The sequence below is a fragment of the Alexandromys fortis genome, unplaced genomic scaffold, assembly GCF_014885135.2.
Source record: "Alexandromys fortis isolate MF-2015 unplaced genomic scaffold, M_Fortis_MF-2015_v1.1 scaffold_5, whole genome shotgun sequence".
In the NCBI taxonomy this organism is placed as follows: Eukaryota; Metazoa; Chordata; class Mammalia; order Rodentia; family Cricetidae; genus Alexandromys; species Alexandromys fortis.
Genome location: NW_026067924.1, coordinates 4,101,255 through 4,116,673, shown reverse-complemented (window position 1 = coordinate 4,116,673; position 15,419 = coordinate 4,101,255). Strand labels below are relative to the sequence as shown.

General features: G+C 42.4%; 1 protein-coding gene across 1 annotated transcript; it reads right to left on the bottom strand.

Annotated features, from left to right (window-relative positions):
* Positions 1–2,516: 2,516 nt before the first annotated feature.
* Eef1e1 (eukaryotic translation elongation factor 1 epsilon 1) lies at positions 2,517–14,219 on the bottom strand. Its single transcript, XM_050142554.1, has 4 exons — positions 14,083–14,219; positions 11,697–11,897; positions 10,298–10,393; positions 2,517–4,577 (listed from the first exon to the last, which is right to left on the bottom strand). The coding sequence occupies exons 1-4, from the start codon at positions 14,167–14,169 to the stop codon at positions 4,437–4,439; spliced, it is 525 nt and encodes a 174-aa protein (XP_049998511.1). The 5' UTR covers positions 14,170–14,219; the 3' UTR covers positions 2,517–4,436.
* Positions 14,220–15,419: the final 1,200 nt, after the last annotated feature.

Below are 15,419 nucleotides of genomic sequence, written 5' to 3'. Positions count from 1 at the left end.
GTGCCACAGGAGAGCAGGAGACATGGGCTGTGCAGATTGATAGCTTATACCACAGGAACGGCCCAGTTCCGAGACTGCACTTCGGAATTGGTAATCTGGGGGTTGGAAGTTTCTCATCTTGGTCAAAACAAGCCTGGGGCCTTCTTATTTAAAGTCATGCCTTGTCAAATTAGTTGTATGGCTACTGTAGTTCAAACTTAACATGGGCAGACAGGCCTGCCGGGCACAGATTTCTCAAGCAGATGATGTGAGGGAGAATAAATTTTATTCATGGCAAGATTGCAGGGACAGATGACACTCAGCAGGCACGGCAGGCCAAATCTGCGGGATCTATAATCCAACCGGCAAGCCCTAGGGACCTGGCCTTGTGGAAGAGGAAGCGACAGCTGAAGGAACTTTCAAATGAACTCACCGAGCTGGAAAAGGTTCAGGGCTTCTGTTCCCTCACAAGGAAGCAATAATCTTAAAAATCAGAATAATTGTGGAAGTAGAGACACTTGAGACATAACAGAAAAGAGGACCAGGTCTTGGATTCTCCTGACTTTCCACCTGCCTTCTTCCGGCCTCCCTCTGCTCCGTGAGAGGAGTCTGACTCGGTTGGGAAGCAGCAGGAATTAGTTTCATTCACAGGCAGTTTGGGGAATAGAGGCAGAGCCTACAGGAATCCGGGCTCCGCAGCAAGGAATCATTATTGCAAAAATCAAATTCCCCACCTCATCTGTGATATGCTTGTGTGTAACCCTAGAGCTGAGCTTCACAGTGTTATAAATCCACCATACAAGACGTGGAACAGCGGGATGTGGGAGCCCCTTGTGTGTCGAAAAGTCTGCCCGGCAAGAGAGATATATGATGCTAACTTTTCTCTCCATTGCTTTCGCAATGAAATTCACCCAGAGCTCCAGGAAGGGTTGGGGATGTAATTCAGCTTCCATAAATCAAGACTAAAATTAAGATGGCCAGATATGTAGCAGCCTGTTGAGGTGTACAGAGAATCTGAAATTTAGTGCCCTTGGTAATGGGTAGCAGCAGATTATCTAATTATGGGGAGAAAGAAGAAATATTGCTCTCTGGGGTAAAAAAAGCTAAATCCACTAATCCATTAAATCGCCACGTCTCTGCCAAAGCTAGATTAATATTAAAGTTCATGTAACATTTGTCTTTTTTTTATTATTAAAGGAATGAAGTCAAATGTTAAGAAAAAAAAATATACCTGAAAAGGCGACAGTTCACAGTGATTCTGACTACTTGTCAGCTCTTGTGTATTTTATCTGTTGGAGTGATGTATGTGTAGCTGACTACAGGGCAGTTCTATACTCTCCTAATTGTAGGTCTGTTTAAATTTTTATCATCATATCTTGAGGCAATTCTGGAGAGACTTCCAGCAAGGATTTCCTCAATCAGATCGGCTTCTAAGGGGCGGTGACATGATGTGCTAGCAGTGGGCAATCCTTTCTGCTGCTGTCACCTTGTCCTGTCGTTGTAGGAAACCTCCGTGTCTGTTTCTGTCCCCTAATTATAGGTAGAAGGAGGTGACACCGGTGTCTAACCTGAAAATTCCCATGTACGGCAGTTCCATCCCATGGAAGATTTCACGCTGGTTTTAGTTACCCACTGCCAGGTGTAGACCAAAAATATTAAAGTGGGAATTCCAAGGAATAGACAATTCATGTTACATTGTGATGATTTTGGAGCAGCTTTATGAAATTCTGCCCTAATGCCAATTACCTTTGGCCAATGTATCCACGGTGTATATCTTACCCACCCATTAGTAGCTTAGTAACTATCCTGGCTGTCAGACTAACTGTTGTGGCAGAAATGTATTGTCCTAATTGTCCAAAGTTACTCTATCATTTGTCTCTTACAGTGCCTAATTTGTAATTTTCATCAAACACATGCATATATAGGAAAAAGCATAGTATATGTAGAATTTGGTACTATCTATAGCTCCAGTTATCAGCTGGGGTTCCTCACACCATTCTTCTGTCTGCAGATAGATGGTGGGAACAACTATGTCTATAAAAACTTTACTGAAATAATCCATTAACTGGGGGAGCGTTCAGCTAGAAGTTCACTTAAAATACATGAATTTTATGTAACTTTGTCTATGAAGAAATGACCTTTTTTGATATTACTTTCTTATCTTAAACTAGTATTTATCCTAGTTAGTGAAGGAACCCAAGAACTCGTGACTGAAAGGCAATGCTTTCCTACTTGGAATTCTTTATCTGTTTCTGAAATTTGTATGTAGAAAATAGACATGTACGCAAAATACAGACCCATCAGCATGGGAGCATCATTGAACAATATGGACAGGCTGTCACCAATCCTGAAAGCTAATATAATTCTCATTTACTCCACTATGGTCTGAAGTGTTGCTCCTCACGCTGCAGAGTCTGTCCTCCTTGCTTTGTAAGTCAGCACAAGTTAACATTAAGTTTCCAGTGCAGGGCCCAGAACACAGTAGACAGTTATATTTGATACTTAGTATTTACTTCCAGACAATGATGGGGTCAGGCAGCTACCAAAAGAATCTTTGTGTGCCCTCCCTCAGGAGCCTGTTCACAGGCAGTCCGGGTGTAGATTCTCTAAGAGCAAGAACGTGTTGTATGTTCCCCCAAGTCTTGAACCCTATCTATGGCAAGGGCTAAGAACACACTAGGGCAATCACTGAATGGCCAGCGCAGCAGGTCTTGGGGCATCACAGGCAGAACTGGTGGAAAAGAGACACGCACTTTTCAGAAGGAGCAGCACACACTGGAGCGGTCACATTTCAGGTGTATCTCATGGACACCTCAGAAGCACAAGAACAAACAATAAGGAACACTTTACAACACCTTGAAGGAAACAGAGACTGGCTTTTACAGGCGATAACGTGACTATTTTTTCCACAATTAGATGAAGCACTGCCACCTTCGGTCCTGTCTCAGATGCAGGCATATGCTGAGCAGGCTGGCGTCTCAGGGATGGAGTGGGAAGAGACTGACTTCCAGTTTTTATGATTACCATCCAAGTGAGACAAGATCAGTGACTCCGACCTCTACTCCAGGAATTTCATCAGCTGCATGGATTTAACCAGTGTCTCATCACTACTACAGGGCGAGAGTGGTCTAATTCGGACTGACACCATTTCTCTACTGAGCTACATCCTTGTCATACGATTGCTACAGTGTGCAACCATTTCATTTGCTCTTTGACGTTGTAAGTACATTTATTTTACTGAACACTCATGTTTTGGAGCTAAGATGTCCCCAAAAGCACAAGTGTTGAAAGATTGTGATTTCCACTGTAGTAATGTTTAGAAGCAGGGATTTTGCTTTGCTTAGAATCTCATGCTTAGCTAGCAGTAACACTAAGATTCAACCGGTGCTGAGTATTTTCAAATTTCTTACTCTTTCCCTAGAACTTTGGATAGTACTACCTAGGTTCTCCCTCCTTCTGTCTCTGGGGGCTGAACACAGGACTAGGGGTGCTCCGCAAGCACCCACCACTAAGTTATACCCTAGCCTTCCATTGTTTTCTTTAAGCCAACATTTCCCTGTATAGTCTAGGCTGCCCTGGAATCTGTGATCCTTAATGACCACAGCTGGGTTATGAACATGCAAGGTCATGAAATGCCCAACTCTGTTTTCTCTTATTTGGACAGACAGGCTCTTTAACTCTCAATAACCCACGATTATCACACTGGTGAGAGCTACAGAATCAAGAGAGCCGTGATTAACAGTGTCCCAGGGTCCCTGCTCTTCAGTGTTGCAGTGGCAGACTCTGAGAGTGCTGGCTGGCTTTCTGTCACGTGATGAGATGGTTGATGCCCAGTTTCCTAAGTCACATTGTCTTTCAAGATGCCCGACAAGAGGAAGTCATTAGCTTAAAGGAAGGCCCTTAACTAACCTCTTGGTGGGGGCTCAGAAGTTAGTGTCACCTCAGTAAATGCTGATTACAGGAAAGAAAGAAACAAGCAGAGCTGATTTTTAAACTCACATTTACTAGCTCACATAAATATTTTGAGAACAAATATCCATCTTCCCTTTCTGAATCCTTAGCATAATTTATCATAAGTTTTAATAAACTACTATAAATATCTAAGAAGAAAATGAATTTTAAAAACATGAAAAAGCCAGATGTGAAACACTGACAGGGTGACTATTTTTTTTTTAAGATTGAGCCACTGATCTCCAAATTTTATTAATAAATTTAACCTATAAATACGAGATAATTTGTAATCCAATCGTGATTTGTTTGATTAAGAGTTGAATTTTTACATTAAAAAATTGCAAAGCTTCAACTAAGGGACAAATAAAACATTCAGACGAACTTACACTTTAAAACTTCTACCAACATTAACAAAGAAACGACGTCATGTTAATTTACATTAGTACCATGGTCCAAAATACACTTTCCATTACTTGTCCAATCTTGCTGCTGCACAGCAGGGGCTTCTAGTGGGAGTTAGCATACAGTCTGTTCTTGATGAAGACAACTCTGGACAGGTGTTGCCTGATGTCGGGGTAGTGCTGGATGTGACAGAACCAGCGGGACACTTTCAGATAGCTCTCCTTTTCCTGAACCGTCAGGTCAGCCTAAGTGGAGAGTGAAAACAACAGGTAATATTCACAGTACACAAGCAGAGCTGTCAACACTGGGAGGTGACTGACACCTAATCCCCCCATTTTCAAAGTCAACATGTTTACACAGAAGTGAAAGCTGCAGGCAATTCTGATAGTCAATACATTTAGTATTTTAATGCTCAGTTCAAAACCAGTTGTGCTTTCTAGGAAAATATCAAGCTTTCCATAAATACAAAAATTGACATTAATATAGAATTTAGAGGCCCAAAGGATTTTTCATCACTTTATTAGAAAAAAGAAAATAAGTCAGGTGGTGGTAGTGGTACACGTCTTTAATGCCAGCATTCGGGAGGCAGAGGCAGATACAGAGCTAGTTCCAGGACAGCTAGGGCAGTTACACAGAGAACCCTGTCTCAAAAAGGCAATATATCTATCTAAATCTATCTATCTATCTATCTATCTATCTATCTATCTATCTATCTATCTAGAGAAGAGCTTTCAAAAAGCTAAGGTTCTTTCTTTATCTGATTTCTAAGCAAGCCTTAAAAACAATGAGTTTTTGATGTCTAACATACTTAACAAGAGAATATCATTTAATAAAAAGAAGAGTATGGAAACACATTATTTACGTATATATACATATTTTACACACAGACATGCACATACACACAGAGACTATTGCTATCTTCCTTTTCAACTTCAGAGGGAAACCCCACTTGAAGACAGTGACCTGCTTGACTTTAAGTGCTTACAGTTTAATAAAAGAAAAGGCTATCTAGTGGCTCACGACTTAGAAAGGAGCTGATTAAACACACCTCAACCTGTGGGCAGTAAAGACCTACACTCTACTAGATGCAGCAGGGATTCAAGGCACTTAACTATCTTGGATGCAAAGACAGGGGTGCTGATCGTTCCCTTGGGATCAAATTCCAAAGTAGATGGGAACTCAAGATTTTTCTCTAAGACAAATTTTGGAATTAAGTTGTTCAGTAAGAGGAAGACAAATAGGACGATAACTGGCAGCCATGATCCCATGTGTGGGTGGTATAGCCCCTTCTCCTGTGGTTAATTCTACATTTATAAAGAACTTGTAAGTCTCTATAACACAAAGAAAATAAACACAGAAACAATTTGGCGCCACAGGCCCACACCAGGCAGAGGTCTGTATGTCTGGAGGCACTTTTAGTGAGATGATGTCCCAAGGCTGTACGTAGGTGTGCCTAAGAAACAAATACCTGTGAAGATCACCTAGGAGATGGAGGACACACTAGTGTGCGGTAACTGTTACCAAACAACCTTACTGTAAAGGCTAATTTTATTACAAGAGAATTTATGGTACCACATGTTCCTGATTTTTACATCAGAAATAACAGAAGCATGTGCTACATCAACATAGAAATAGCAGGTACACTTGTGGGCCTTAGTTTGTACTCAAAACACTGTAAATAAATTAACTTTTTAAAAATTCTACCAATATATTATAAATTTTCAAGAGAAAACTGGGTTTTTGTTTGCTCTTTTCGTGTTGTTTGGTTGGTGCTAAGGGTTGAATATGGGGCCTTGCCATGTCAGGTAAGTCTTTTACCACTGAGTTGCCTAAGTCCTCAAAAGCAAGGTTTTAAGATAGTTTAGGGACAGGGGTGTAGCTCAGTGGCAGAATGCATGCCTGTCTAGCAGTCCTAGGCTTCATTCCCAGTACTGATTGCAAAATGAAAGAATAAACGATAAACTTCTTAGAATTTTATTCTATTTCATTAAACCAAAACTGCACTTAACCATCTCATGGTGTGGTATTTCTCAAGATGCAATAAAATACAGAATAATACATTTCCAAACACGAAGGTAGTAAGAATTATCTGATTTCTCTTTAGCTTGTGCACTGAGATTATGAACCAGGTGAAAAGAAATATGCATATTTCATATTCTATACTGTGAAACATTTGCTAACATACAGAACTAGTATTTGTTGCTACTAGGCCCATTATTTAAAACAATACCAATTGATGACATAAATCAAAATTAAATAAGCTTCCCCTTACTAAGTCCACACTCTAATAAGGACTATAATCTAACCTAAGGATAAAACCATTTTATTCTAATAGATTCTCCTCCTCCTTCTTTTTGGTTTTTCGAGACAGGGTTTCTCTGGCTATCCTGGAACTCACTCTATAGACCACAGAACTCACAGAAATCTACCTGCTTCTGCCTCCCTGGTTAAAGGGCATGCACCACCACTGCCTGGCTTCTAATAGATTCTAAGTCTAATATTTTCAAATTTAATTTGACAATTTTTGGAAGATATCTATTGTATAGTAGTCTTGGTTGATTTGAGCTAACTTAAAGTCTTTTACTAGCAATACACACGCTTCCTGAATGGATCAGAGAACACTGTTAATGCCCTTCTGTTTGAGTCTGAGAAAATGATGACTAAACTTGGCATGTTACCTCTGCTACTTTTTAAAAAAACATTTTTTCACATAAACTTACTGTCAACAAACTAAGCAGGTTTACAAAAACAGTTCTGATGCTATCCCTGGGCTATTTCATTTACAGCACAGCTTTCTATCACTACCACCTAGTTACTTTCCCCTTTTTTTTTTTTTTTTTTTTTTTTACATGGGTAACACAATGCAAAAGCTGCTTCCTGCTTCTCACTGGTCTAGACAACAGTGTGTCTCTGCTGGTGCTGGCGGCCCTCTCTCCTAAGTACTCATTTTTGTTTATATTGGAACTTAGTAATTACTTTGAACCTTAAAGCCAAACAGATAACATTCTGGTTTACTTATTTTCCACTAAGAAATGTGGGAAACATTCAAACCAACTCTTTACAGCCTGGCCTTAGTGCAGGCTTTATCCTTCCGCCGGCACCAGGCTGTCTCCGACAGTCTATGTTCTCAGGACTGCTTCAGACTGACTTCTTGCCCTTCTCCTTTCTTTCTCCAAGAACCCATATCCCACTGGTGCTCAGAACAAATGCATCTCTGCTCAGAACAGTCGTATGGGCCAGCCACAGCGTCATAAAGGGTTCTAACAATCTTGAGATGGTCTGATTATAAGGGACTGTCACTTAGTGGAATCACAGAAGAAAGCAGTTGGTACTCGAGCTGGAATCAACAGTCACAACTCGGGCACTGTTGACAAAGCATAATATAATATGCCAAGATGCGTTAAGTTAAACCTGGTCTCAGAAAACTCAGCCAACAGAAACAATCGGGGTGTGTGTGTGTGTGTGTGTGTGTGTGTGTGTGTGTGTGATTTGATGACCCAGAGGTTCCTTGACTGTTAAAGGTTTTGTTTCATGGACTGTGCTGATTACAGAGTAAGGATTCAACAACATAAAACACTAAGTGAAGGAATGCAGGATTGGGCAGGTATCAGTGTACTGTTAACCCAGCAAAGCTGGAAAAGCCGTGGCCAAGCCAGACTTAATACCTAGCAGTCACTTTTCTCACACCTGTGTATGCTCAGATCCAACTAACAAATGCCACTTAACACCATTTGTCACCCTATCACCAGAGTTCTAGCTTATGAGGCCTATTCTTCAGAAGGTCCTTCTTCCTGTGAATACCTTGCCTGCTCTCGCACTAAGAAAGGGCACACACTTTGACTTGTACAAGCCTAAAACAATGGTCAACAAAGAGATTTAGGAATTATTCTTTTCAATGTTGCTTTGAGAATGATAACCATAATACCTCTAATCTCAACAGTCACTACAGGGAGAGAAGATACATATTCCAGAACAGGAAATGTCAGTTGGTTTAAATGGCTAAGATTAGGATAACTCTGATTTTAATATTCAGAACTGAGGGAAACAGTTGAAAGTCTCCTGAAAACCAAAGGCCTGACTCACAGTTAAACAACTGCACCATTTTGCAGTATAAAATTATGATTTTGTTCGCTGCGAAGGCAGAGCAATGTTACACAGGTTTCTCCCATGATCTGCATGAGCCCAGCAGAGGAGAATGCAAACCCGCACTTAGTCTGCATGAGTTCCACACACTTTACTATTTGTGTGGATTAGACAAGAGGAATCTTCCTTCTTCATGACAGCTCCACGCTAAAGGACCAGACCTTAGAGCTCTGCAGACTATCACTAGCTTGCGGATAGTCACTGCACACTTCTCCCAGTATTAAATATCAGATAACACAAAATATGTGCTAAGTGTGTAAAGCGGACAACTCCGCTGAAGTGTAATTGTCCTGATACCCGGGTAAGTAAGGCAGTTAGTTTTGCTCATGTCAAGTCAGGGGCCCCCAAGCTGAAAGACTGTGTCTGCCACCAGGAGAGATGCTTAGATACCTTGGCAGCAAATCCTTTTTACCTTGGAGGCTTTTTTTTTTTTTTTTTTGGAATGAGGTTAAGTTGTGCCACGTCATCATTTTAAGTTCAAGACGCTACTAAGACACATTGAAGCTAGAGCTTAATAAAGAGGTGCAGTGACTGATGTTTCAGCTCCAGTGATGCTTTCTTCACATGTAAATAAATCACTCTAAACGCGCTGAAGGACATAACTAAACTCTACATTTCACTGGAGACGAATGAAGTAAAACAGGAACACATACAGTACATAATACCTAATACTGCTAATCTCATAAGCTTGCACCTGTAAAAGCCACTGTGCTGAGAGTCAGGAGGGGAAAAAGAAATAAGACACCGTTGTAAGCATTCCTGGCTTTGTGTAAATGAGTCCCATTCTATCTAAGTTCCGGAACTATTCACCCACTACTGTATTTCCCTGCACCAGCAGAGTAGCGAAAAGCATCCTGTCACAGCTGCCACACTCCTTTTTGATGAGAAATTATATGGCCATTCTACCTGTTAGAAACTACGTAACAACATCAATTTCTTTGGCTAGCCAAGGACAATCATTTTCTGTCATATCTGTCAGGTGTCTTTTCCCTGTGTTACCTCTTTTTTGTTTGTTTGTTTGTTTTTCAAGACAGGGTTCCTCTATGTAGCTTTGGTGTCTGTACTAGAACGAGCTCTTGTAGACCAGGCTGGTCTCGAACTCACAGGGATTTGCCCGCCTCTGCCTCAAAGTACTGGGATTAAAAGAGCCAGGACAGGCTCTAAAACTACAGAGAAACCCTGTCTTAACACACAAAAACAAACAAACAAATAAGCAAGCAAAAAAAGGAAGAAAGAAAGAAAGAAAGAAAGAAAGAAAGAAAGAAAGATAAAGGCTTATGTTCTTTTTATGTCCCTCTGAAATACAGCATGGTGGGCAACTCAGGAGGCTCCTGATAATTTTAAGTGGATAGCAGGGAGCGCTAAGCTAATCACTTAGGCCATTATGGTGTTATAGAACATAATGCACCCACTTTAGAAAGCCTTTGTCCTGTATCTCACTATGTACTTCTGGTTAGCCTTGGACTTGGGGCAACCTTCCTGCCCCTATAGGTGTGTGTCGCCATTCCCAACTTGGGGAATAACTTTTAATAAAGTTAAGCAAATCCAAATTGAGAAGTATGGCTTAAGTGGTGAACTAACAATAAACAATTCATTAGTTTCTGTAGGAGCAGATGTTACAATGTAGTGGTAAGGTAAAGACGAGGGAGTCTGTGCGTGTTCAGTTCAGACGTCATTTTTTTCTGTATTTCTGTTCTGTGGTTGTCTTAGTCTGGTGATGTGGAACCTGCTACTGCAGAGGGCAGAATCTAACTGTATCACTTCTTACTGTGGTGGTTTAGGGTTTACAAAGTGATTCTGAATATTACAGATAAATACTCACTATAAAGCAATGGAGCCCGTAGTACAGAAGGATATCTGCCAATGTAAAGTTAAATCCCGCAAGGTAGACTTTGTCTTCAAGGTAGGAATTAAGATCCTAAAAAAAGAAAAACAATGCTTTAATTTAAAAAGAGTAATAATGAGCTGTTGCGACATATGATTTAAACATTCAGAAGGCTAGCCAAAGAAAAGGACTGAGACTTAATTTCTTTTTTCTTTTTTGGTTTTGAGGCAGGGTTTCTCTGTAGCTTCGAAGCCTGTCCCGGAACTAGATCTTTTAGACTAGGCTGGTCTTGAACTCACAGAGATCCGCCTGCCCCTGCCTCCTGAGTGCTGGGATTAAAGGCGTGTACCACTGCTGCCCGGTGAGACTTAATTTCTTGGACATAATCTTTAAATTGGCTGTGGTGGCACACGTCAGCTCTTGGGAGAATGGGGCAGGCTGACTGGGGAAAGAGCAGTTTGAGGAGATGCTTGTAAAACAGACAAATATTGACAATAGAAATCACAAATTAGATGCCAATCATCTAAAAGAAAAAAACAAAACAAAACAACAGACGCCATAAATGCCACCTATGAACATGTCAGAGTGTAGTGTTTTGTTCTTATCATGTCTAAACCATGCTCACTCTGGCTAGGGAGATGCCTCAGTAGTAGGTCAGTACCTGCCTGTAACCCTGGTGCTGACGATGCAGAGACAGCGGGATCCCCAGAGCTTGCTGGCCAACTTTCTCTAGCCACCCGTGAGCTCTGGGTTTAGTGAGAGAACCTGTCTCAACCAAACAAGGTGGAGAAAATAGGAGATACCTGAGATTAGCTCCTGACCTCCGCCTGCACGTGTACACACCACCTTCATGTGCACATAAACTATAGACATAAAATTTAAAAATCATGCTATTGTTAAATTTTTCCCAACATAAAAAATTTCTCAGATGATTATCTCTAGAAAACTGTTATTGGTTTTTGATATGCACATATATACATACCTATAAATACATATAAATAGTATATATTTCAAAAACTTTGTTATATATTAATACTTTAATTAGGATTATATTCATAACATAAAGTGTACCACCTAACCATTTCAAGAATGGTTAAGAATGCAGCTGGAAGGCTGAGCCTGTATAGATAAGCATGTTCAGTTTCACACTAATCTCAACCAATCTCCAGAGCTTTTCTATCATGCAAAACTAAAGCACTGCCATTAAATGGCTCCCCTTCTCCCTTTCCTCTAGGCACTGGTAACCACTGTTCGGCTAGGTCTCTGTGTAGATGCCTCATGGGACTCAGTTATTTCATTCAGTGTAAAGGGGAATGGGACAGAAGTAACGACCCTGAGGGGAAGGTCTTCCGCTTCGAGGCTTCTGCAGTACAGCCTACAGACACAGTTAAGATACCTTCAGCAGAGTGTGGGTGTCTTCTTTGCTGCAGTGTCCATCCACTCGGGTGACCCTGTACTCTAACCACTGCTGAACGATTGCCTTCTCTTCTGGGGTGCTCCCCAGCAAGTGTTCTTTATTGGCTAGCTTGACTAGATGGGTCGCGATGGTAGCCAATCCCATTAGACTGGGACCATTGTTTGTTTGCAGAACTGGAACCTTAAAAAAAAAAAAAAAAAAAAAGACTATCATGACTAAAAACTGGAGGTAAGCACTAAAATCCCCAATTTTTGGAAATGCTCTATAATACTAAATTATATATAACTGAAAGTTAGGACACCAGCAGTCATAGGGTTTATAATTTAATGGCATGCTGGATGATGTAACTGGTAGTAATACTGGCTAAATGTTACCAAAATTCAGAACCAGGGGCATACAACATGAGAAAACAACAGAAACCACAATACTTTATTAATTTCACTCACAATTCCCCACACTTGAGCACAGGCAGTGGCCCATGCCTGATATCCCAGCAACCCGGGAGGCTGAGGCAAGAGGATTACAAGTTTCAGGCCAGCCTGGGCTACATAGGAAGACCCTGCCCCCAAAACGAAAAAACAAGAAAAGAGATTGCCCTTACCCATAAACCAAATAATACCTGTTTAGGCAATTAGATTATACAGCTTCTTGAAATTTAGAACCTTATTGGTTTAGTAAAATAAATCTATATATTTATTTTTGTGCTGTTGGGGATAGAACCCAGGGCCTTCCCTGTTCCGAGCCACAGCTCCCACCCCATAAAAGTTTCTTACTTAAGCAAAGCCTATAGAAGTTTGAGGAGACTCTCTGTACCAGGGCCTCAGCAACCCTGGCTTGTGCCTTGTAGCAGTTCTAAAACCACAAAGGCGAGTAGCCTGTGTGAGCTACTTGTGCCAGCAATCAGATGTTTCCTTCTGGGGAGTGATGCTCATCACCTCTTCATGGGAACCACTTAACTCGGGGGAGACTGCAGGAAACGTAACCTTCCCATGACCCAACACGCCGTGCTCTGAGAACTCGCAGAGACTTCACCTAAAACCAACTTTGAAACCCTTACAAGACAAAGGAAACAGGTTTCTTTCCCCCTTTATAGGCTATAAAATCCGCAAGAATGAGGGCTGCTTGTTTGCTTGGTTTTCTTTTAAGCTTAAATTTTTTATTTTATGTATATGGGTGTTTTGCTTGCCTCATCTGTCCGTGCACCACGAGCGGGCCTCGGAGACAAGAGGACCTTGGATTATCTGGAAGATTAAAAACCACGCCCGGTGGAAGTATTAACTAGGACCTGGGTGTGGTGGCGCACACCTCTGACAGCAGCACTCCCAGAGGCAGAGGCAAGAGGCAGGTGGGTTCCAGGGCTACACAAAGAAACCCTGCCTCCGAAACCCAAACAAACAAAAACAATCTCCCACTTCCTCTGGGCCAGTCCTCACTGTATTCCTTCTCAATGCTTGTCCTGTTGGGCTCTTAATTGTTGGTGACTGTCCCTCATACTAAGTAATCTTCGAAAGCAATATTCATGTCTTGGCAAATTTCCCAAGTCAAACGTGGGAGTAGTGGCTGATGCAAACGAAACGGGTGAAGACGGAGAACCTCATCACCCCTGGGAAGGCTGGCCTTTGCAGCCTATCAAAGGCTTAACCTTTCCAGTGTCACTTTAAGTTAGTGTAAACCCCACAATACTTCTACGTTTTGGACAGAAATTTAACCTGTACCTAATGCAAAAACATTAGGGCCCAAACAAGAGCAAGTTATCTGGAACGACTCCCCCAAATACACATTCAAATTGCGTTTCCCACTACCATGCTTCCTCTAGTAGTCTTTCCAGGGCAAATTATGTTATTAACAACTCATTTCCAAAACCCTAAAAAATAGGTATCTTTACATCTCACCAGGAGCTCACCAGGAGCCTCACAGACCCACAACGGGTAACTTCAATTCTCTGCACCCTGCATATCTAAGCCAATGTGTCCCCAGAATGAGCAGAGCCCCTTCCTTGTTCTCTCCGCCAAGAGGCTTCCAGGAATCACTCTGTTCTGTTCGCCTGCAGGGTGAGCTCCCGGCCGCCTCCCCGCCCCATCCCCGTGACTGATCGTAAGGTGGTCGCTGAATAAAAGAAGCACTCTCGGCTACGATCCGCCTGGAGTGATCTCAACCCACCGGCTCTGCCCACGCCTCCCGAACCCGCTTTCAGCTCCCGGGCGGGGGATGATGACACTGATCTGGAGGTCCAGACCGAGCCCTGCGGCCCGTCCAGCACACACGTGGGGCGCCGCTTCCACTCTCGAGCCCCGGCCGAGTCTACTCTCGAGTCCCGGTAGGCGCCGGGTCAACTCGCCACTCTCCCACCGGTGCCCCGCCTCACCTGTCGCTCGCCCTGAGCGCTGTACTTATTCCCCGGCCTCAGTCCCAGAGACTTCTCCAGCAGCTTCAGCTCCGCGGCCGCCGCCATCTTCTGGCCCAGCTCCTGGCGGGGGCGGAACCCGAACTGCTAGGGCACTGATAGAGCAGGAAGTCCGGCCCCCATGCTTGTGTCCCACGATTGGCTGGATGGACGGCAAGCGCGCCTGCGCAAAGGGGCGGGTCTTTATAAAGGGCGGGCCCCAGCTACGTTCTGAGACAGGTGCATTGCTTTGCAGGGCGTGGAGGAAACCTTTCTCAAGAGGAGCAGGGAGTCGAGATAGTTTGACAGAATCATTGCAATGCTTGCTTGCAATACTATTGTAGAACACAGAAGAAAAGTTTAGGCTATTTGTTTTAAAAATATAAAACATCGATTCCCAAGCCCATCACAGAGTTCTCCAAATAAGAAAACTATAGACCAATCTCAGTTAAAAATATAGACGAGGGCCAGCGATCAAGCAAGGTTTGAATGAAGATGGCCCCAAAGGCTCATAGGGAGTGGCACTATTAGGAGGTGTGACCTTGCTGGAGTAGGTGTAATACTATTGGAGGAAATGTATCAGAAGCTCAAACCAGGCCCAATGTCCCTGCTGCTTGCTGGTCCAGGCATAGAATTCTCCGATTCCTTCTGCAGCATCGCGTCTGCCTGTGTGCCTCCATGCCTCCCACGATAATGGACTAAATGTCTGAACTGCAAACCAGCCCTAATTAAATATTTTCCTTTATAAGAGTAACCATGGTGGGGCTGGAGAGATGGCTCAGTGGATAAGAGCATTGCCTGCCCTTCCAAAGGTCCTGAGTTCAATTCCCAGCAATTGAACTCATGGTGGCTCACAACCATCTGTAATGAGGTCTGGTGCCCTCTTCTGGCCTGCAGAGATACACACAGACATAATAAATAAATAAATATTTAAAAAAAAAGAGTAGCCATGATCATGGTGTCTCTCCACAGCAATAGAAACCTTAACTAAGACAAATGGGAAACATTTTGAAGCATCCTTGGTTAAGTTCCGAGCTTCCCACTTAGTTACACTGCATTAAACTGGAGTAGATAATCACGAGAAGCATGTGTTTTGAAGCAAGAAGCCAAACTGACCCCATTAACAGTCTGTGTAGTTTCATATTTTGAAAACTCAATCAAGAAGAAAATTACAAGCAATAAGAGAATTAAAGGCGTGCGCCACCTCCGCCCGGCAAAAGTCTGGAATCTGTAATGTGTGAAGGGATGCTTAAAAAAGAAAAAAAGATCAGACCAAATCTGTGGAAAACAAGTAGAAATATGAATAGCAATTTCACAAA